We start from the raw sequence: 23281 nt of genomic DNA on the forward strand, positions 1-23281 counted from the left end.
ATGTAGGGAGTTTTGAGATTTTTTAATATTTTACTTTATAATTTAATATAACTATATCTATATTTAATAACTTTAATTTTTGTTTGCTTTATAATATCGACTAAAATTGACACGGCGCACGAAATGAAAAATTAAATAGCATGGAAATTGTAAGACAGAGGATTAACATTTACCTGATCGTCGATCAGTACACGAATCCGATTTTTTCCTACTTGCTCGATCATCTTCGAAATTTTGAACACTCGAAATGCTTCTCGGCTTCACGTGAGATTGTTCACGCGAAGAAATCATTTTCTCCTCCGAATTAACCGAATTTTTCCCACAACGAAAATCAGGGTTTAAGTTCGCAGTTGTAAAACTTAAGAAATCCTCTTGACTACTCTGTATCTTCCAATTTCCCTCTGAATTTCTATTTGTTATCAAGCTTTCTATGCACTGGTTGATCAGAGGCGATTCCTTTTGTACAAACTTCTTTGCCTCTTTCATGAAATGCCGTCTACACTTTTCAAACACTTCACCAGTCGTTCTTCCATCGCTCCTGTCTTTTTCAATATCCACTTCTTCGATTAGATGGGATTTTTTGCTGACTACATCCAGATATTCGCAATCTCGCGATCTTTTATGCGATTTAGACGATTGACTAGACTTTTCAACGCTCGAAGATACAGTACCGTCGAACGTGGTATCTAGCTGTTGCATTTTGTTTTGCACTCCAGTAACGTTTGAACTATCAGAAACACATTCAGAATTATTTTCTTTTGCGATATTTGTTCGTGTATCTTCTTCCCGGTTAATTTCTTCATAATTGTTAATTACAGTTTTCACAGATTCACTCTCTGATTCTTCGTCGTCATCGAGCAATGTGGCATTCACAGGATCTGCACCCGTGATTTCTATACGAACAGATTTGTTCTGAAAATTCTCTTGATCTGAAAGAATTATATCAGTACAACTGGATGACCGTGCTGTTTCCTCGACAGCTTCCTCTGCTTCTTCTAAAGTCAGCAATTCGTGAGAGCTAATGGACTTTGACATTTTTTCACGCTTATTGCTCGAATCTCTACACTCCATCTCGTTGAACAGCGAATTGAACAAACCCGAGGAACGATCTTCGTTGCCTTGTTTCTTGGCAGATTCGCATAACATAGAAGCATCTTCATTTCTAGGATAAGATTTTACATTGCTCAGTAGAATCGTGGGACACGTTTTTAGATTTAATAAATCGTAAACACTTTGCGAAGACGAAACTTCCTTATTTTCTTTAGTTTCTTCTTTGTTTGAAGATTCTGAGATTTTTTCTGCCACGTCCTCGATAATTTCGATCTTTTTAACATTCTTCGATCTTTTACTTTCTTCTTCTCTACTCTTCAAAATCTCCTTAACTCTTAACTTTCTCTCCTTCGTGTTCCACCATTTAAAATCTTTTTCTTTATTCGACGAATCCTTTCCTTTTTCTTCATTATCTTTATCAAATTTGATTCCAGCGTTAATTTCCTCTTTCTCGCCCCACAGTCTTTTCACTTCGCCATTTTTGAAAACGATCTTATTGTCTTCAATAAATTTATCCACATCAGCGCAGAACTCTTTCATGTCTTCTCTGATGCTACTCAGTTGACTGGTTAAAGGATGTGGTTCATCTTTTCTACAATAATTGTCCAGGATATCTTTACACAGAGGTTTATCCTTCACGTTATTTACGATATTCTCTTCTTTCTTGTTTCTGCCATTCGACCAATCCAAAATATTACAACAAACCGACGAATCCTTAAATGATTTTTCTTCAGCTAAAATGAGAATAGGACGTTAGCAATTATCTACTGTTAGTCGCAAAGATTATGTTGCAGAATAACTTACTGATTAATAATATTAGTGAATCGATAATTAACAAATTGTAGGTTATAGATTCATCTTTTACAATTTTACATTGAATAGAACCATTGAACGATTCGTAAAATTTCATTTGTTTTGTTACTACGTTCTGTAACTTATTGCGATTACATAAGGAAATATGTTTGTATTGGTAATTTGTAAACTTCGGATGTTTCTGTATTTATGGGAAATTAAGAAGCGCAAAAATGCATAGAATGTACGTAATACACAAAAGCAAAAAGCATAGAGGTATGAATTTGCGGTTTATCCATTGTTTACCAATTTCGAGCATGTCAAGGTTGATTTGTAAAAACTTATGACGATTTGTGACTCGTAAAATTTCACTGATACTATCGAAAGGGCTCAAGCAAGGAGAGCATCCTCGAAACGTTTTGTGACTTTCAACCAAGTGTTTCTTGTCGCGGTAATCGTATTCGGAATTGGTGTGTAATTTACTATCGTCGTTCTTCCCCTGCTTACAGCACGGTGGAGTAATTTCGGTCTCGTTGGTCGTCTCCAGGACAAGTTTCTCGTAATGGGCCAGTTCTCTTCCAACAGAATAACCACCTGGTAGATCGTCGCTACATCGTTGATCGTCCAAAATTTTCGTCCCGAACCTTTTCCGTTCTGCGTCTCCTGCCACGTATTCTTTCGTTTCTTCAATCTCTTCTACTAACTGTTTCGGCTCCTTACGTGTCGTGACCTTCAAAAAAATATACAATCCAAGAATATAAAAAATTACCAATGAATGTAGAATGTTAGAAGACAGAAGTTTACTATTATTAATATGCAATATAATATATACGTACCTGTGTTTTCCAGGGTAACAAAATTTCCTTGCCAAGATCGCCGGAGGCTGTTCTTCCTTCCTCCGCCATTGGCCTCCTTCCGTCACTTTTCTCGATTCCTTTTTGCCCAGTTCCATCATCGTCCACCTCGGCGTTCTCCACCTCTTCGTCCGATGACGAGGACGCGGACGAGCTGTTGGAGGATGAGGTACCATCCGACTTTTTCTTCTTCTCCAAGTTGAGCTTGAACGTTGATCAAGCCGGCGTAAGGGGTTTCGCGTGGTGAATGATCAAATAGTGGATGGGACCGATATTATTCGAAGCACGAATTCTGTATCAGACCTTGACAAAACTAGTTCTTACCAGTTCGTCGCTCGTGCAGACAAGCGTGGTCGTGGCTACTTCTTCGTCCTCCTTCGTCTTCTTCTTATCCTCCGCCTCCTTTTCGGACGTCCCGACCGGTTTGTACAGCTTCCTTTTGTTTATCAGGGCTTTCGAGGGCGGGCGCAGGTCCACAAGTAAACAGACATTCAATGGATAACAGATTAGATCAGTTTGCAACTACGCTAGATCACAGTTTATACGATCCTGTCGAGCGACATGTAATTGGGCCACTTGTTTGCCAAATCAGTTAACAGAACAGGAAAATAGAGAAAATTAATGAAATTATATTACAAGCGTCGATCAAGTGCTTGACCGTTTTGCACAATTAAACTAATTTTACAAGTCATCGATTACAGGCGAACCCCTCAGAAACTAAATCGATCATCTCCGTCTTTTTGTTGATTTTGTATTTTCATTACATAAATACATGATTAAAATTTACGATGGTTATGTTACTTTTATAGTAGTGGAAAGTTTTTCTATTGTATCTTGAAAGTATGTAGTTTTGTTAGTAAAGTCCAAGTATGTATTATATTTAAACGTCGTTAGCTTCAAAAGAAAGATCGCGAAGATGATGGCTGAGTGTTCAAGGTTCGGAAAGCGTCTTTCGTGCAGAAATGAAAAAGTTCGAAAAAATCGAGAGCGACCGTTTCGTTCAGGAGCCAAACAAGTCCTATACATCATCTACCTTTCGATTTTTACTCACCTTGCACGCTATCATTGATTTTCTTCTGCTCCGCCTCGATCCAGCGTTTCCTCTCAGCTGCTTCTTCTTCGGGTCCTCCTCGCATCCTGTCTTCGTAACAGTTTCGTTAGCTTGTTACACTACATCGACTCTATATTTTCATTCCTCCGTAGAAAGTATTATAGTACGAGTAATTGTATCATTTCTAAATTTAAAGCTCTGATCGATTTAAAAGAAAAATATCATTATCAAGTACGATTGTTCGAATTAATCGCCACTTACCAAGCTTCTGCACAGGCACGATCTCTTGGGAATACAGGTCTGTCATCGAGATACTTGAGGTTTTTACACTTCAAGATCATGGTCTTACGATACAGTCTGATCTTCTTTAGAATTGGGTTGCCCATCAAAGATACCACGCGCAATTCTTTCATATCTCCTAGGATCTGAGTAAAGAAATTAGCAATTTATTTTCTTAGATCTATATTCCACAATATTTCGAAATTTTACATAACAAGTTTATATCTTATTTCTCCAAGTAGCTAAATTTTTAAAATTTATACATACAAGAAATTTCACAAAATCTATACAAGAAAGCCTTCCAATTTATTTCCTTCAGATCTATATTTCTATAATCTATGTAAAAAGAAATTCGCAATTAATGTTTCTAGACACCGATTTTCCTGAAATTTACATATATTACAAAATTTGACATTTGTTTTTCCATGTCCCCATAATCTAGGTATAAAATTGTACAATTCATTCTCATAAATCTAAAAAAGACTCTAAATTCATGTTTTCGACAAAAATTCTTCAACCCATTATTCATAAATCTCACGCGAAACGTAACCAGTCATAAAATTCCATGTGTTTGCTGTTCGCTTACTCAATCTGCTCTAGGTGTCTCCAACATATAGAAAAAAGAAAGAAAAAAAAAATTACTCGAGATCGTTTGTGTTACAAAACGTGCGACCACTTTCGTAAAACATTAAATTACATCACTGGCGTCCCATGAACACCTGAAGCAGCCGTCGAAGTGACGCCAGAGCCACACGATTGAGGAAACATAACGGACTCACATTAACGACTTCGTCGGTGTCTATCCTGTTGTGAGAAATATCCAGTACCGAGAGGCTATCCAGCAATCGGAGGTGTTCAATGTCATTGGTATCTTGTAAGTAGTTGTGCGACAGGTTTAGAGTATTCAGGAACTTGAGGCTATCTGAAAGCAGAGGCACGTCAAGGTCAAGGTCATCAAGGATACCAGCGTCGACTCGAATCACCGAGATTCTCGATCCTCCGTATAGTGTTGTGCGAGAGGTTCAAAGTGTCTAGCTTCGTCAACCATTCGAGATTCTCGATTTTATTGATCAAATTGTTATGGAGATAAAGACACTTCAACTCGCTCTGATTCTCCAGGTTCGCGATCTCACGGATACCGTTGTTCTCCAGCCATAGACATCTTAGGCCTGTGTATTTCTCCAGATTCTCGATGAATGAGAAACCTAAAAGAAACCTTCCTGATGTAAAAGAAACATTATAATTTTTAAAGATATTTAAAACTTTATTTAGATTTCTCAAGAATTTGTTAAGATATTTCTTCTTTTATATATAGGGATATATTTCTTTGTTATCGAGATTGTATTAATTTTGATACACGCATGATGTGATAAAAATAATTTTAATAATTTTAGTACGAGAAGCACGCGATAAAGCGCCTTTTTACTGCGCATTTATAGTAATTTTTGTATATAAATGGAAACGTAAAATTCAACATTTCTTCACGTCGGAATTTTTAATTATTTGTATAAGATTAACCTTTGTAATGAAGATAAAGTACGTCATTCAGATGAGGGGTTTGGTACAGTTTATTTATTTTGCAGTGCTTCTTCAAAAACTCCTCTGTCATCCTGCGATCAATTACCATTTACTTCACCAAACATCAAATTGCCATATCGCAAAATCATCGATATAAGTACATTTACAAATTGCATTGCTCTTGCAACTGTACCTGACACCGTGTTTCTTGGGGTCGAAATCGTAAACTTTTCCTTTTATGTACGTTCTCTCCGGTTGTTTGTAGAATTGCCAAAAAATCGAGTCTTCTGTGTCTTCGATAATATCTTGGACAATACCTCTGATCGCCGTTTCTGACGTTGATTTTGTATCACCAGTAGTTTCTTCCGAAGTTCCTGATTTATCGATAGCATCGTCAGTTTCAATTTTCTCTTCAGTAATATTTTCAACATTTTCTACACTTTTTTCTTCAACAATATTTTCCAGATTCTGTATAATTTTATCTTCAATAATTTTTTTAATAGTCTCTTCTTCCATAGCATCTTCAAGCTTTTGTTCGACTTTTTCTTTAGAAATATTTTTAAAATTTCCCACAAGCTTTTCTTCAACAATATCTTCTAAAGTTTCTTCAATTTTTCCCTCGATATTTCCTACGTTTTCTTCTATTTTAGACGTACCTTCGTCTTCAGTAGATTCTCCAGCTCCTTCTTCTTTGGGAATACCTCGAAGACACTCATCTAAAAATTCTACGCACTGTTCCGCCACATTTTCCACGTCGTTTTGGCTATCTATAAATTTAAAACTTTCAGCTACTTGATCTTCTTCGATCAAAGGAATCTCGATACCGTCGTTCGGATTTTTGTTAGGTTGGCTATTAAAACTTTCAATATTCTTTGCTCTCACGAAAAGGTTTCCAATCTCATTAAATTCCATCGCTAAATCCTTGAAGATCTCGTTTCTCCTATTTTCTACCACCGCTTTCCCTTCAACTTCGTCTTGTATAAATTCTTCTGGGTTTCTTGGAATAACTTGCAGACATTCTTTCAACGATTCTGCACGACGTTTCTCCTCGTCTTCCATATCCTTTTGAGTATTCTTCATCTTAAAACTTTCAGCTACTTGATCTTTCGTCAAAGGCATCTCGATGCCATCCTCTTCCTTCGATTCGTCCAGACTTTCGTCAGATTCGCTATTATACTGTTCGATAGATTTCGTTTCTGCAACAAGCTTCTCGATCTCGTTAAATTCAACAGACAGATCCTTCAAAGCCTCGTTTTTCCTATTTTCTATCTTTGCTTTCCCCTCGGCGATTTTTCTCAACTTTTCCTGAACTTCCTCCTCGGATTTTGGACAATCTGCTTCCGTGATCTCTGCCAATTTTTCTAAATATTCTTCCGGAGAACCCAGTTCTACGAACTTCATCCCCTGTCCTTGACTTGAACGTACATCATCCGTAAAATTTTTTACCAAATCTTCTACCGATTTTGATTCTTTCGTAGATTGATCTTCTACTTCATTCGTTGTCGCTTCTTTTTCATTTTCGGTAGATTCTCCGACAATTTCTTCCAAAAGCAATGGCTCTTTATTTCCTTTATTCGAAAATATAGAAGTTGGTTGTTCCAAAGTTGCTTCAAATTTAGGTTCTTTCATACTATCTCTAAATTTAAAATAAGCAGAAATATTCACATTAGGCGAAGAATAAACCAAATTTCTTTCGTCTTCATCATCCCAGTCGCTTAGAAAATGTGAACTGTCTGACATCTTGTTCGCTTCTTCGATCAGTTCTTCGTTACTGATGTGAACAAAATCATGTTTCTGATTTTCCATACGTTTTTCACACTCCTCCATTTCTATATTTGCTTCCTTAGTTCGATCATCGATCGTTTGATCTTCTGAATCACAGTCGATATTTTTATCGTTTTTGCTTGCGATATCTTGACGAGTCTCCTTGCAAATATTTCGTTCGCGATTTATCTCGATCAGAGAAATTTTATCAGAGACCACAGTGGGATGGTTATTATCTGTCATTTGGTCAAGTCTGTCAAGCTTCTTTTCACAAACTTCTTCAAGCGATCGCTGGCGATAAGACTTGGTGCAACAACTATCGTTTTCGTCCAGAGTGATAGATTCACCTTCTTCGGCATCGTCAAAAGTCAAAGTGTCATCCATATCGCTATCACTGTCTTTTTCAGCTTTCGTCGAATTGTAGTAAGACAGATTTTCACAGGTTACATCGAAGATCGCGTTACAATCGAAATACGACAGCCAATTGGAGTCGTCCTCGTTATCGACTTCCGGTATAGAGTCGAGAGTTGATTTATTCGCTTGGTCGTCTGATGTGCTTTCGTTTTTCAACGATTCTAAAGTAATTTTTGTGAGAACGTCGGATGACGAGGTGGATAGAACTTCGAAGTCTACCGATGAATCTTCTGGTATCTTTGAAAAAAATTGGTAATTTGATTTTCTGAAGTATGAAACAACGCGATATTCTTACAATTAAATTGGAAGATAAACTGCTTTTAGTTTTATATGACTAACTGAGAATCGTAGTGGTGCAGGTATAAATTTAGAGAATATTAATGAATCGTGCTGCTCATTTGCTAAACGTGTCATTCGTTTAGGTTTGTAATTAATCGCTACGCAACCACGGACGAGATACAGTGACTCAGGAAAAATTTGGACACTCCTGGAAACTTTTTATGCGTATATTATATAAAACATTTTGAAGGCTCGTTAGCGCTGTGACGAGACGCTACACTTTGTTACAGTGCCAACGAAATTTCAAAATGTTTCGTACAATACGCATAATGTATGCATACAATTTTTATACATTTTATATATTTTTCCAAGCCACTGTATTTCGCGGTATAATATTTGAGAGTTAACCTCTCCTTTTATCACGCCAACTTGTCACTTTCTCCTATGCGTTGAATTAAAGTAATATTACCAAAGAAGTGATTACGAGAATAGATTCTAACCGATTTTTTCATTTCTGTTTCAGACAAATTGGTACTACTTGCTACAGCGTCGAGCCTGGCTTCAACCGATAGTTTCTTCTCCAAAGTGACTTGAAAATCGCACTCTTCCTGCATTTTGCCACGTCCTTATGAACTTAGTACTGACGATACAGAAGCAAAGATCCGACGTAAGTATTTAGTTTCTTAAACGAAAGTTTTCACGTAAGTGTATTTCAACATGACTCCTCGAACATGCAAAAAACTCTCCTCAACAGTATTCGTTGCCTAGGTGTCGTTTGATCGATATTTGTTGCGACGTTCTACGCATTTCAGATTGTTTCATTCTAATTGAATGTCTCTTTATCGATACGGTAATCTGTACCTCTACTTTCGTTCACTTCCTTCGTCAACTTTCATACCCCGATAAATTAATTAAATTAATTTATTTTCTTCTATTCGGATAAGGGAGCCCTACTGCACTACACTGGACTGGTTTTCTTCAGTGTGTCACTAAATGTCATCGTCGAAGTCTCAGAAGCTCATGCTTACAGAAAATATTCTAATTAAATATCGCGTATTACCTTCAGATCATTCGTTGCAAAATAGGAATGAAAGAACGAATAGTCACATGCTACTTTGTTATAATACTGGTGAACGTATCAATTAACAAATCAAAACAAAAGATTGTAGGATTGCAAAGGGCCATGGTTTATCCATATTGTTTATAGGGTATCTCGATCTCCTATCTATTCCTCGCATATCTCGCTTTGCTTTTGTTGCGTCTAGATGCCCCCCTCGATGGCACTTGTTTTTCCACTCGGTTGCAAGCCGGCGATGATGCTCGAGAATGAATGCTATCAACATAATTCAACGGAAAAGGCTGAACGCCGATTCGCAGGCGTCGCGACGAATCGGGATCGATGGAAACGGGAAATCGGCTCGGCCGCGAGGCTTTCAGCAAGTCGACCCGCATCCTCTTTTTTCCCTCAAGGCGATTCCCGGTCGTCTACTTACCAAGACACGTCTTTCTACGCAGCTAGCCTAAGTCCGAGTGGCCGGCGCGTCGCCTCTTTCCATCCTGTTCATAGGGATTTCGCTTTTTACTCGATCGACAGACTCGTCATTTGTAGCAATTTCTCTTCTTCTCGGGATTCGAGCACTTCCTTGTAAGTGTAACACACCCTCGATCGCTTCTCTATCCATTTCAAATGGATACATTCTGATTCATAAGTAGACTACGGATATTTACGCTATGTATTATAGAATACATGCAATATGCAACAAGACGTAAAATGTCCAAAATAGAATATTTAGCAGATAAAATAATTGTCCATTTAGATTCAATTCTTTTTTTTCATCTATTCATAAGTTACTACATGATTGTTAATTTTAATCATAACGTTTATGGAAGTTTGTAATAAGTTTCTTAAAGCGTGTTATGTAATTTAGTTATGTTTATGTAAGTATCAATTTTATTACTGCTTAACTGCTTCGGTTATTTATTCTTATTTTAAATGTCTTATGGATAGATATCGTCTGATTCAGCAGCCTTCAAAATGAGGGTTGAAAAATCTACTTTACCTAAGTATCTTAAAAACTAGTGAACACATAGGAAGATTGTTAAATACATACAGAAGTTTTCGTTTGTTTCTTTTTATGGAGTATACCATTACACGAGTGAAATCACAAAAATCCTCTGATTTTTATTTTGAAATTTCTTGGTTGCAGCAGATTTTCTCATCAGAGATTCGTCACTCCCTTTTATTTATTCGTTTGGAATATTCCTTGGCAGTTTTATGTTACATCGAATCACAAACATAAATTTGTTTTTCAAGAGTTTACCGAATTACTATATACAATTTAAAAAAAAAAAGAAATTTTATTCCGTGGGATCAGAGGAAAATATTTAATTGAATAATCGATTACTTCCCTGGATATTTTCCAAGAGAGGTAAGGCAGCAGAGTTCTGTGTGTCATCGTATACATACGATGCATACCAGATTTCGTTCTTGCGGCGGCAGGTAGATAACTCGCCACAGGGTCGACGGAAACGGGAAATTGCACCACAGCTCCATATTCGAAGCATCCCTCCTTTTTCTCACAGTCGCGCCGTCCTGCGCAGTTTTCTTCGTAGCCTGCCGTCGCTATCTCGAAACATGTGGAAATTAGATACTCGGCGTTAGATTGTATGCAATCGAACCAGTGACATCTATTCGGCAGCTTTCTGGGCAACAATCGAAGTCCTTATACATTTTGATATCCTTACAATGATAAAAACAACTCCATAAATGGAACGTCGCGTCGTCTCAATCGTCTGGATCATCGTAATAAGTACGAGTTATGTTTAAAAGACGAAGTTGGTATTCTGATTAGGTTTATTGTCATTTTAAGTAGAAACGAAATTTATCACAAAAGATGTTTTCTCATCGTATTAGTGTATAAGAAAATTTCCCTAGTTTTTTTAAAACATTTTGTATTATAGCAAAATCATTCCTTTTTCTTTATTGTTACAAGCTCGTTTATTCCTTTACGATATCTTCTGAAGAAAGTAAGCTTCATTTTTGAGAACATGACAGTAGCGAGTGTTATAATATTCTAAACATATTTTTTGCAAAGACCAATTTTTCAAAGGTCATTAGGAACATGTCGATCACTATATATATATTTTGTCATCTAGAAAAAAAGTAGGACAACTTTTCAAACATTTTACTACCGTTGACTCAACTTTGAATATCGTTATATAATTTTTGAAATTCCACGTATTCGAAAGTGGACAGAACTTTTCTAAATAGTCGAATAGTCGAAATACGAATAATCGGAGCCATGAAATTTCGCGTGTTTTATGAAAGAATCGAAAGAATTGAAAATATTCGCGTTGCGTTGAAAAAGTCAACGAATGCTGATTAGGAAACCATATTGTGGTTTCCTGTCCGAAAATACGCATGACTACATTCCGATAACCGTTAATGACGGTGCATTTATGATAGATAGCGTTTCTTCTACGTCTTTGACGTCTGCTGACACAAAAAGTTGAGAAGATTACAAGGGAGTTACACGTGTACTTGACGTCGCGTAATAGGACACTTTTGCTTCTACCGATAGCAGTGCCACTTTCATATCAAGTTTTCGATGAATCGATATTGCGCTATCTATCGTCGACTATAATTTAAAAAATCGAATAGTATTTGCATAATGATCTTGGAAGAAAAATGACACGTTCGATTGACTCCTCTAGTTGATGTGACTTCATTTGTATTTTAACAGATGGCATTCAATATCGCTGATTATAATTCAAACTTGATAAAGTCATGTTCTATAGTTGAATCTGGATTATTATTAGAAGACCGATTAATAGAACGATCGATCAATGAATTTCTAAGAATGACTGCTTGTAAGAAAAGCTTAAGTAGAAAAGGTGCTTCGATTCTTCAGTAAGTAAGTAAAATACACATTATACCTAATGTTCTAATATTTTGCAGTTGACACAGCGTTACGATAGCAAATGGATAAGGCTCGTTTTACTCTCTCGAAAGGAATTTTTCGTATACAGTGTCGATAGTGACGACTATACGTTAGCCTGGATTGATTTACCGCAGTTTGAAAAAATAGGTCAAATGTAATTTTTAAAACGGAATATTTAACACCATTTATCATATAATCGATATCCAACAATCTCAGTGACGTAAAAAGAACTAAAACAATTTACCGATCTTTTCAGGAATTATTTCAAGACGTATCGTTCCATTAGTCTCGAAAGGACTAACTAGCTATCAAAGAATCGTAAGATAAGCGGCTAAGCAGACACCAGAAGTATCATGGATGAAATGGTAACATATTTCGAGCGTGGACAAAGATTTTCGTTCCGGTAAAGCGATTCAATGACTGGAAAATAATTTTTAGTCACTTCCATTAGCTTTCATGAGCCGGCGCGTGACCATGACCTCGACGATCAAGCGTCTAGCACTTCTAAACCGAGTTCACCTAGCTTTCAATCACTTTTTTCCGATGCTGTATCGGTTCTGGCTCAACGTCTATGCTTTAGTAACAACCAGAAAACTCTTCATATCCATAGAAGCCGGAAAAACCAATTCTATATTGCTTTTTTTCCCTTAGAAATAATTTCTTCGAGATTGACACTCTTCCGACGATCGTTCGGCCTTCGTCGAAAGATGATTAGCGAGCGGAATAACGGCGAAAGATTCGAACCGGCTGTTGAATTATTGAAGCATCCAAAGAGGGAGAAAGAGAACTAAGAGGATTAAAAGCCTAGAGACATATTAGAATTTCAAGAGGCGAGTCGATAAAAATATTCAACCGTGGTTAAATTTACTTTTCGATGGGTATCGTTGCGACCTTGATTTCGAAGATCTCGTTGACGATCCCATCCCATCTTCCGGCGATTTCCTCTCGTCTGATGATCGAGGATTAATTCAAAATGTGGCGACGAATATTATTGAATTTTGTTAAAAATTTTAAAGCAGAAGAATCCTATCGTTTAATCGAATTAATCTTTTGTTAAACGTATAACGCTTTCCTGATCTTTAATTCGTATTTGAAATACTTGGCAACGTCCACTGTCAAACAAGAAATTACAAGTTATAGTATCGGTTAATATTTCGTAAAAATTCGCTAATTTCACAAGTGATCCATATAAACGTATCTGGTCAGGTCCAGTAACTGTACCAACAGTGATTCCACGTACGTCTTATTCTTTGCCTTTGATCTATTTTGTTACTATTCTTGTTTTACTTTTGTTTCATCCAATTTTAGAAGTCCACAACATCGCATCCTTAAGGATCTATGAAGCTGTAAAAATTAACGTATTTGTTAATTTATTAAGATATTTGGGTTTCAGTATGCATGTTTATCAGTACATTGCGCTTGAAAAAGGTTTTCATTTCCAAGGTTCCCCCGGGTAAGTGAATTGTTATTATTATTATTAATAAAAATATCGTCTAATCATCGTGATAGATAGGAATCTAAAATATTATGAAAAATTACTGATTGGTTATCTTCGTCGTTCTGATGGTTCCATTTTTATTAGATACTGGCCTGGACGTGGAAAAAAACACATCAGCGATCAGCTGACATCGAAACGGCATTTTAAAAGGCAAGTTGGGCATCCACGCGATCGATGGATCCTTTCTCTATGGTCTCTTTAAATAGACGAATTGCCAATAGTCTAGGAATCGTTCACGGCCGATAACGGATTCAAAGCGTATTCAAATACGATTCCGCCTCCTCCATCCTAGACGCGTGAACCTTAATTCTCAAGGCAGAAGCAGCCGACCACCCACTGCTATTTTGCTTTTCAAAAATGTACACGATGAGCTGAGCGAGACAAAGACAGGTCAGCCATGATGGAGGAAGAAAACGGAAGCCGTCAATTACATAATGCATTCGAATCGTGATCCATACGAGTTGCTCGATCCGTCTCGATCTCTGGCTGTTGGTACACAAAACGGGGATCTCGGGGAGCGTGATGGGCGATCCTCGAGGTCATGGTCAGGTCGTGTCTCGCAGACGTCAAATTTAGTCGCTTCTAAAATACATTAATCTTAAATCTCTTCCTTAGGAATTTTTTGGAAATTATACAATCTTTCAGAGTTATGCATTGTAAAAAATTTATCAAAGAGATTTGATGATGATTTGATGAGAAATGATATATTATAATACACAGGTTCGCGGCAGTATTTCACACCTTTTATGAATATATTATGCGAGTTATACCGAGTATTTTGAAATTTCATTATCACTATAAAACGAGACTGCATTGTCCTGGTACAGAATAGGAAGTATCGGCACACTCATAACATTCATGTACTAATTAATTATGTATATTAATATACACATGGTATCTCGTATGATTATAAAAATTTGATCAAAAAATGAGATACATAGAACCTGATAAAAAGAGCATTTTGTTGGGAAATAATTGTTAAATATAATCTGCGGTATCAGTTTAACGAGTACAGTTAATTAGTGTTTTTAACCGACAAGTGTAAATGATGGCGACACAAAATATTTATTTCGTGGTAACGAAAATGAATTTTCTATGTAAAATGATTCCTATTTTTGGTTTTGCAACGGGGAAAAAAGTGAAGTAATTCCACCTGAATGTCTGTTGACGCGCAAGGTGGCACGAGCAAGGGAAGCCGACGCTTCCTTTCGCATCGATCTGATGCAACAAAGTTTTACGATCGTATAACTGAGTAATCGAAAAGCTCGAAGGCATCCACGTGTACCGAAGACAACTATATTGACGATTGGTCGCAAGGTGAAGCGAGCATGACGAAAAACACAATTAGCAAGTATAATCAGTCGTCAGCTGACCTATGACAATCTAACCCTGTCATCATTTTAAGGGCATGGAGCAATTTAGTATAAACTGTGAAAAACACGTGTTAAATCATAATCAAGCCGAAACGATCAGCAAGTCTAATAAACTATCCGACGACCTATGACAACGTGTCACCTAAGACAAAATTCGTCAACTTTGTAGGCCAAGGAAAATTTCTGTCGAAATGTTTCAGTCACCGCCTACCGATTATGCAATGAGATCTATCAATTTATTGATTTTCTAGGATTACTAACGAAAGAAGAGCTTCGTTTCACCTGAAAACTACCGCGTACAAGACACGCAAATGATTATTCAAAATTCAAAATTCGATCGAAATGTTGCGCCTTATAATTTACCAATCATCTAAGAGGATCTATATATTTATCGATTTTTTAGGATTAGCAATAAAAGAAGTGCGTCAGATTGTTTGGAAATTATTGTGAGCACAGAAAGATAATTATGCATTCAAAAGTTAATTGAAATTTATTTCGAATCATCGTCGATCTATTTAAGAGAATTCATAATTTCTATCGATTCTCTAGTGATTAGTGATACGATACTAGAAGCTACAAAGGAGCGTTGTATAGAAATAAAAATTGCGCTGAATGTAGAAAGGTAGTTGTATATGCGATGTACCACAGACTGGCCGATCGACTAATCGACAGGATGTCAGGTTGGAGCCACTTCCACTTCCACGCAACATGGAGTAACTTTGTAACGGAATGCGAGTTACGGAAAGAAGTTACTCGGCCATTACGATGCGCAGTAGGAAGAAAAACGGTAGCGATCGAGCGTGATCGGAAAGTCAATCGAAAGGAGGAATCGGTCTTCTTCGTTGTTGCATAATGTTGAGGCACTGGACGAGATACGGAGGAGATAATTTGATGAATGAATTCGATATAAGAAGTCGAGAATAATCGATGATATACAAATTACCTAAACGAAGATACAATTCGTCCGATATATTCTCCAATTGAAAAACAACAAAATTTCAATATTTAATAATGTCAAGATTAATCAGGACATATTATTAGCGTTTAATATGAAAACGAGTGATAATCTATTTACCTCAATGGTGAAAGGAGAAAACAAAAAAATTATGATTATTTCTGGCAATATACGTAACATATATCGATTAATGGCAAATAATAGTTTTGTTGATAGTGCACATTTTTATTAACATTAGTTTAATCCAAGGATAAACCCATTTATTGTAGCTAATTACTAATTACATATTCTGTTTTCAATTCATTGATTTCGTTCTCGAATAACGATACAAAGATTAATTTATTTCTTTGATTAACTGTAACCAGCCACACATAGGCATTCGACGTAGACAATCTTTACATAATTATAATTTTCGCCCAACACAATGTCTCGAATTGATTGTATCGCGAACTATGAATATTTGAAATTCACTTTGTACCGTCGTAAGACTTTATCGAAAGGGAAGGTACACGAGTATAGAAAGAAAAAGTAGCGGGAAAAGTTCTGTACGTGATGCTTTCATGAGAAGCATCAATGTTCCCCTTATCATTGGAAAATTCATAAATAATTGATACGAAAGGAAGAGGCGACGATGTTGCAGCGCGTCCCCGAGACTTGCAATTCGTTTATTGTTCTGTGCGTGATGCTTTTATGAGAAGAATCAATGTTCTCCTTATCGTTGGAAAATTCATAAATAATTGATACGAAACGAAGAGGAGACGATGTTGCAGCGCGTCCCCGAGACTTCAACTCGTTTATTGTTCTATGTGTGATGCTTTTATGAGAAGAATCAATGTTCTCCTTATCGTTGGAAAATTCATAAATAATTGATACGAAACGAAGAGGCGGCGAAGTTGTAGCGCGTCCCCGAGACTTCCGATTCGTTTATTGTTTATAGATTTTCCCTGATTCCACCGCGATATAGGCAACCATAAATTGCATCGGCTACGAGTTTTCCATAAATTTGAATAACATTTTCACTTCCTGCGGTATCGCGTGGACCCCCACCTAACTTAGTTGACGACAATGCGAACAACGATAAGACTATCACGGTGACCTCGCCCTTAGAAGGAAGGATTCTGAATTTTATTTGACCGAATCCCGCATATCATTATCGTTCTCGTATCTATTATTTGTTGCCTTTTCCTATCCGTTATTGCTATCTTCTCCGTTTCTTTTTATTCCAATCTGTTCTAAATTGACCAATTGATTTTAATCATTTTGTCATCCACCGATGACAGTTCTTCCATTTTTACTCTTATCCTTACTTTTTCGTTTTTAGATACGCATTAGGTTGTATAAGATCTAATTAATCAACGACGCACAGTAGATACCGCACATATCTTTATTTCTCAATAAAACGTATTTTTGCCAGATTCTACATTCCCTTTTCGCACGTGATACCAAATTTTTATCCTCGTGTAGAAGTATTAACAAATGGTGTGAAATTTATGATACTTTGCTCTAGTTTAATAATATACATTGCAACATTTTTTACAAATATTTTTCGTATGTATTATTTTGTTATATCGCCCTCCGTAAATGAATGAAGTAACTTGTATGTATACCCATCGCTTCAAACCTTTTGTCCTTTAGAAAATATAATTATTACTGTAAAAAAATGACTGTAAAAAATGAATTACTTGAAAAAAATGTTGTAAATATCGAAATAATTAATATGCCGGTATTAACTATATATTTTAATTACATCCGGATCCATTCTTAGAGTCTCAGAAAACTGAAAGACTTGATTTATCCATGTGTCTATTAACCTTTTTTGAACCCTATTATACTTTTCCAATTAAGGGACAACCTGGTTAATAGGTTAACACATACAAGTGCAAGGATATGGAATGTTAAACGATGACTTGTAGAAACTGTTCGATGACCAGATGTATACAATTCCAAGTCCTAATTCGAGGAATGCATTTTTTTGTTTACCTTTGCTACTGTCAGCAAATAACAGAATCGCCGATCGTTTGGTGTCAGTTTCCTTCTGCAAATAATCTTCTGTTTCTTCAGGTGTTTGTAACCCCACAATATCGTGTGTCACGAATGATTGAAAGCCTGGAATTTTTCATTTTGATCGGCAACTTCGTTCAAATTAAAATCCATCTCCATGGATGAAACAACAATATACATCTTAATTACGTTAGATCATTGATTATCCACAATTAAAGTAATTACGATACGCACTTTTTACGTAATTGAATCTTTTGCACAATCGAATAGCTTTGTTTTTACGCAAGGCAAGATAATTTTGTTATTCTTGTTTTCCAATTTTTCTTACCATTCCCTTTTGTATTATTCGATATTCCGATATAATCGATCCTTTAATCGTACAACTTTCCAAAGATTGCAACATCAAAGAAGGAGGATAAAAAACAAAAAGAGTGTATTATTGAATCGACGCATTATTGAATGGATCGTGTTTCGTAATTCGATCGGGGACTTTCCATGGTTCCTGGTAAACGAATTTGGAAAGTTGACGCGTTCCTCGAAATCACGCGGAAACAACCATAAAATTGAGGCACGTCCCGTTTCGCATTCTAATCGAAGTCTTGACGAAATTCTACGGCGCATCGAGTGGGCAGATTTGAAAGTCGATGCCGGAGAAAAATCTGCGAAACACGTGGATCACCTTTTGCCCCTTCTGTTTCAATCTCACCTTTCTCCATCCTCCTCTTCTCAACATTTCGCCATTTCTCTCTCTTCATTGCTACTTGTTGACGTAGCAAGAAATTTCGTTTGCTTCAGAAACTAGCATTTATCGAGATTGAATTTGAATATCATTCGTCAGTCAGTTGAACTCAAAGAATCATCCCTTACATTGTAACGTAAATTCTTCCTGCTTTTATATTTATCACAATGTATGTGATACGTTTATTGTAATTTATCACGGTGTAATTACATCAGTGTAATTAGTAATCGCTACACAAGAACGAGAAATTCTAGAAAATTCATTTATTTACATCGATTTACGTTAATCTGCATAAATGAATTTCCTAGAATTTCTCGTTCTGTTTTTCTTTATTTTTCACACGCCTTCTTTGCAAAATCTGTGTCGTTCAGATTATTCTGGAAAAATAAACATTAATCATTAGTAATTTTTGTTTCAAAGAAATAACTACCTTCAGATAGAATTTCTTAATTTTAATTTTAAATTTAATTTTCGTTTCAAAATCCCTGTTATTTGTTTTAATTATCCCGCAAGAAACGGTCAAGAAAATAGATAATTGTTCTTCAAAAAATCTGTTATTCATTCTTGCTGTCATCTTAAAAGAAAAAAGTAGAAATTAATAATTCTACTCTTATTGAAACGATCTTAATAACAAGCGCATGATTACTTTCACGATGTAGCATATTTAGACATCGACATACACTTTCTGTTTCACTTTGCGAGTTGTCCCGTTTCGCAGCGGATGTTCGAAAAGTTTCTAATGATTAACGTTCGCGTGAAATCGGACAGAAAGCTGACAGTCGGTTCTAGTTTACTTATTTAGGGGTAGACGATTTTAACGGTGCATGTCGCATTTAAATATCAGATGTAAAAGGAAACACGTGAATCACCTTTGCGAGTTCCCCACCACCTGCTTCGGCTGCCCCTTCCCGGGCTTTTCTCCTGCCATTTCTCTTTCTTCACGACCCGTGTGTTTATACAGCGACGCACGTTTCCTCAGTATGGATCACTTACGTGTTCGAATTGCGATTGTTCTCGGTATCTCTGGTTTAAAAAAACGTCATTCGTATTCAAACAATGTCACGAAGGCTAGAAGGTTCGATTAGAAATTTGATATTATCCGTGTACACGACGAATTTTCGCGTTGATAACGCAATCATATCAATTTTTGCTGAATTTTCGAGAAAATCTGATACGTCGTCAAACTTTTAGCTTATGATCGTTTTATTCGAGCGACTGGCTATGAAATTATTCATTCTCGAGTACACACATTTGTCTTTTATTGTTAAAGAAATGCGAATTTTTATTTTATTACTGGAATCTAATTTTAAAAGCCGCAAAATTTGAGTTTGCGAAGAGGCTTTGGAATTTTAGGAACCGCAACTGTTCCTCAAATTCCACAGGGCGATTAAATAAATTGTCACGATGTAATAATTTAATAAATATAATTAACAGGGGATCAGAAAGATCGTACCTCTGTGCTAACGACAAAAACACGAATGTCTATGGTTGAAGGATTAATTAGTATCAACTACGCTACTCTAGAAGTCACATTGATCAACTGTATAAATTCAACATAACGATATGTCGATCCAACAAACATTATAACGCGATAGATATTATTTTATTAAATTTATTTTAGAATTTACTATTATCTAAATCATAGTCTTACAACAGATAATCGTGTAAAGTATGTCGCTGGTTTTTTAAGAAATCAAACACCAACTATCTTTGGTAACTAAAACTGATAATTAAAACTTATAAAAAATAGAATTAGTCACTTTGGCTCCTAAAAGCCTCAGTCGTAGCCGAATAAAAATCTCTTTCTAATACCTTCCTATAAATGACTTCTCCTCTATAACGCAGGCTTTTTCATAGACATATCAGTTGTCAGTCGGCCAAGACATCATGATTCACAGATCCAGGTCAGCAAAACAAAATCGATCCAGTGATTTGCCGGTAAAGAATTAGCATACGCACGTAACCGATCGTACTTCTCATCTGGGTTCTTCGCCTAAACTTCGGTCCCGTCATAGTCCCGGAATTTCCCGTTATTTTTTATTCCCTTTCCGCGCGATAGCGGAACCCGACGTTTCAGGGAACTCCATGAAGTATTACGGTGTTTTATTTCGGTATTTTGCTCTTTTAAACTTTCATGTCCCTCGAAAAATCACAATATCTCCGCACCTTGAAACGCTTTACTAGCGAAAGACGAGTATTATATTGTTATTTCCTGCCATTTTGCATTTACTAGTTGCAAAAGATTTAGATGATCGTTTCTCGTTATCCACAATTTGTCGATTTTAGGAGTTACGATTTTCTATTTTATTTTCTATTTTTCGAAGGAAAATCCGCGTAAATTAGAATCGATATAAGTTAGAAGAAATTTCGCGTTGTATCTTGTGGTTACCTTCGGAGCCATGGTCTTGAATATTTCATATTCATATCGATATTAGCTACAATTCGTACGTAGAAGGTTTTGAACATGCATGTGCGCCGAGTAAGGCCAACAACTTTTTGCGACTCGCCGAAGCTTTCATTTTGTCGAATCAAAGAGCGGGCTCATCAAATTTGAATTTTATTATAGGGTCATTCGTTAGCTCGAACATCCACAACCACGATAGGGCTAAGAACACGCGGTTCCCTTCAAATTCTAAACGAATAAAACTAAAAAATCATCATACTTCTATAGTTCAAAAATTGACGTGTACAACCAAAATGTCTAGGTTTGTCTTTTTACATGCAAATGAGCCTCTTAACCGAAAAGCTGGACTGATTATTTAGTTTCGTAGTTTTTTTTTATTGCAAGAAAAAAATTTAGACAAGCGTAGACTCTCCAAGGAAATTCTTAAAATAATTGTAATATTCCGCACTCTATACATTTTTCTTTACTTTTTGCAATTTGTACGGAAACTTGAAGATGCAAAAATGCACACAGTACAAAAATATGTGAAATTTCCAGAGTGTAGTATCTGTTCTGATATTGGATAAGTAAAATAAATTTCTGTCCAGGTCCCATTTTTCAAATTTTATTCGTAAAAATACAAACTTGCATAAATATTTTCGCTACAATCGTGGCTTCTGCGCGGCTTGATGATTCTTTTGCAATAGAAAATTGCGATTGTTTTGATCGAGACGCTTGAAGCATACGGAATTGCGCCGAACCAAAACAAAATCAAAATTCAGGAGCTGGCCGGGTTGAGCGATGTCAGTGGAGCAAAAAGAAAGTACCGCTATTCTTAGGCCTGCGTGATCCTTATCAGCAGCTCCTTCTGTATCAGTAATGCCCTTCAACGTTGAATTCCACGATCGCTGAAAACCGTAACTTTTGGAAAATTGGAGCAGCCATGTGCCACGAGGAATGGGAACATAAACAACGCTGGTGAGCTGATAGTGTTAGAGAATGCTCATTCCTCGAGGAACAGAAAACGTTTTAGTTTTCCCTTTTTTCTGTGCCAAGTTTCTTCATTTTTGACAAATGGCTGGTAATTTTAATAAATTATATTCCTCATGTGTAAAATAGCAAATCAATGAATAATGACGATCTTTATGTTTTTTTCTGCGTAATATTATATTATGAATCTTTCATTTTCCAACAATATGTAAACCATTAATTTCGACCTCAATGTGTACAAATAAACCTGGTTTACGGTTTCTATATTTAATCATATAGTAACGTAACGAAATGATTAAGAAGTTAGATATAATACATTATTCTTCTATCTGCACTATTCTACCTACATTATTCTTCTTTAAACTTTCTCTCGGTGTTTTGAATAATACCTTTTTTATAGTACCTTTTTCTTATTCCATTATTTTATTGCCCAAAGATTTACAAAATTATTTACAAAATATGAAGAGATATTTTTTTCGAAATATCTTCTATTTTTCTATTTATTATGCCAACATGAAAACGGAGCGCAAGATGTTAAATTAAATCAAATTTACATATTGTATTAAACGAAAATATAACGTGTTGGTTCTATTATCAATATCCTAAGAAAATTAGAAATACAACACTAATTTTAGTGTCGTTAGCTTCAACCATACTGTGATCAGCCTTCGGTACAACGAGGCCAATTGAATTGTTCGTGAAACTTCGAATATCGTCAAGCAAGATCACGGCGAGCCGTTGGTCATATATTTTGTGAAGTCCGGAGGCCCAGATCCTTAGATCTCCATAGCGTATAAAGCGATTTTTCGACCTGAAAATTCCTATCTGCATAAAACAAACGAGTGATCGCCGATTCAAGTAGACGCAAATGCTGTCCTTTCGGCATAACACAGTCTCATTACGGAATTGGTGACATAACTTTTCGTCGTCGAGCGATCGTATTCGAACGATAAGAATCCCTCACGCTAGTCTCGAATTTGTCTCATACACGTGAATAATGATCCATGACGATTTTTAAATTTTTAACCAAGAGAAAGATTTTTCATTGCATAAATCTTCTATTTCGCTTCGAAGTTGAAGCGAAATTCGAATGAAACGAAATTCGAAGTAGCTCATAAATGTTCGAAAATTTCTACGTTTCTTACTTTGGAAGAAAGTGTGTTTTATAACATGGCATTCTAATATTCGTCGTATAGTTTTTCAAAGTTATATCATCGCCTACGTGTACGAATCTTGATGCCACAGAATGCAAATTCATCTTTCCGAGGCTGTGAAACGTTCAGCATCTGCGAACCCAGTAAACCGTACGACTCAGCGTCATCATCACTGCTATCTCGCGAAATTACGTAGAATAGTTTCAGATTTAACATGTCACTCTTCCTTTCTACGCTGTAGTCCGA

The 23281-nt window shown here is 36.3% G+C and overlaps 2 protein-coding genes and 1 long non-coding RNA gene across 7 annotated transcripts in view; 1 reads left to right on the forward strand and 2 right to left on the reverse strand.

The window, feature by feature from the left end:
• The window catches only part of LOC126873401 (uncharacterized), a 12568-nt gene extending 8464 nt beyond the window's left edge, over window positions 1–4104 (reverse strand). The window contains exons 1-5 of the mRNA XM_050634243.1: window positions 3748–4104; window positions 3021–3148; window positions 2679–2900; window positions 2057–2572; window positions 174–1803 (exon numbers count right to left, since the gene is read on the reverse strand). Coding sequence (XP_050490200.1) covers window positions 174–1803; window positions 2057–2572; window positions 2679–2900; window positions 3021–3148; window positions 3748–3832 — 2581 coding nt within the window. The 5' untranslated portion in view covers window positions 3833–4104. The remainder of the gene's footprint in view (window positions 1–173; window positions 1804–2056; window positions 2573–2678; window positions 2901–3020; window positions 3149–3747) is intronic.
• Window positions 4105–4159: 55 nt separating this feature from the next.
• On the reverse strand, window positions 4160–8877 carry LOC126873442 (neurofilament medium polypeptide-like). The gene is made up of 6 exons (XM_050634283.1): window positions 8502–8877; window positions 6530–7959; window positions 5738–6145; window positions 5545–5636; window positions 5010–5231; window positions 4160–4948 (listed from the first exon to the last, which is right to left on the reverse strand). The coding sequence occupies exons 1-6, from the start codon at window positions 8613–8615 to the stop codon at window positions 4725–4727; spliced, it is 2490 nt and encodes an 829-aa protein (XP_050490240.1). The 5' UTR covers window positions 8616–8877; the 3' UTR covers window positions 4160–4724.
• A 427-nt stretch (window positions 8878–9304) lies between these two features.
• LOC126872762 (uncharacterized) lies at window positions 9305–17498 on the forward strand. 5 transcript variants are annotated; one of them, XR_007692176.1, is made up of 5 exons: window positions 9305–11895; window positions 11960–12096; window positions 12199–12307; window positions 12381–13395; window positions 13525–17498. It is a non-coding gene; the product is annotated as an uncharacterized LOC126872762 (long non-coding RNA). The 5 variants fall into 5 exon arrangements; XR_007692174.1 differs by having other exon boundaries at window positions 9306–11895; window positions 12199–13178; window positions 13251–13395; XR_007692173.1 differs by having other exon boundaries at window positions 9306–11895; window positions 12199–12521; window positions 12594–13395.
• Window positions 17499–23281: the final 5783 nt, after the last annotated feature.

This window comes from Bombus huntii, chromosome 14, assembly GCF_024542735.1.
Source record: "Bombus huntii isolate Logan2020A chromosome 14, iyBomHunt1.1, whole genome shotgun sequence".
In the NCBI taxonomy this organism is placed as follows: Eukaryota; Metazoa; Arthropoda; class Insecta; order Hymenoptera; family Apidae; genus Bombus; species Bombus huntii.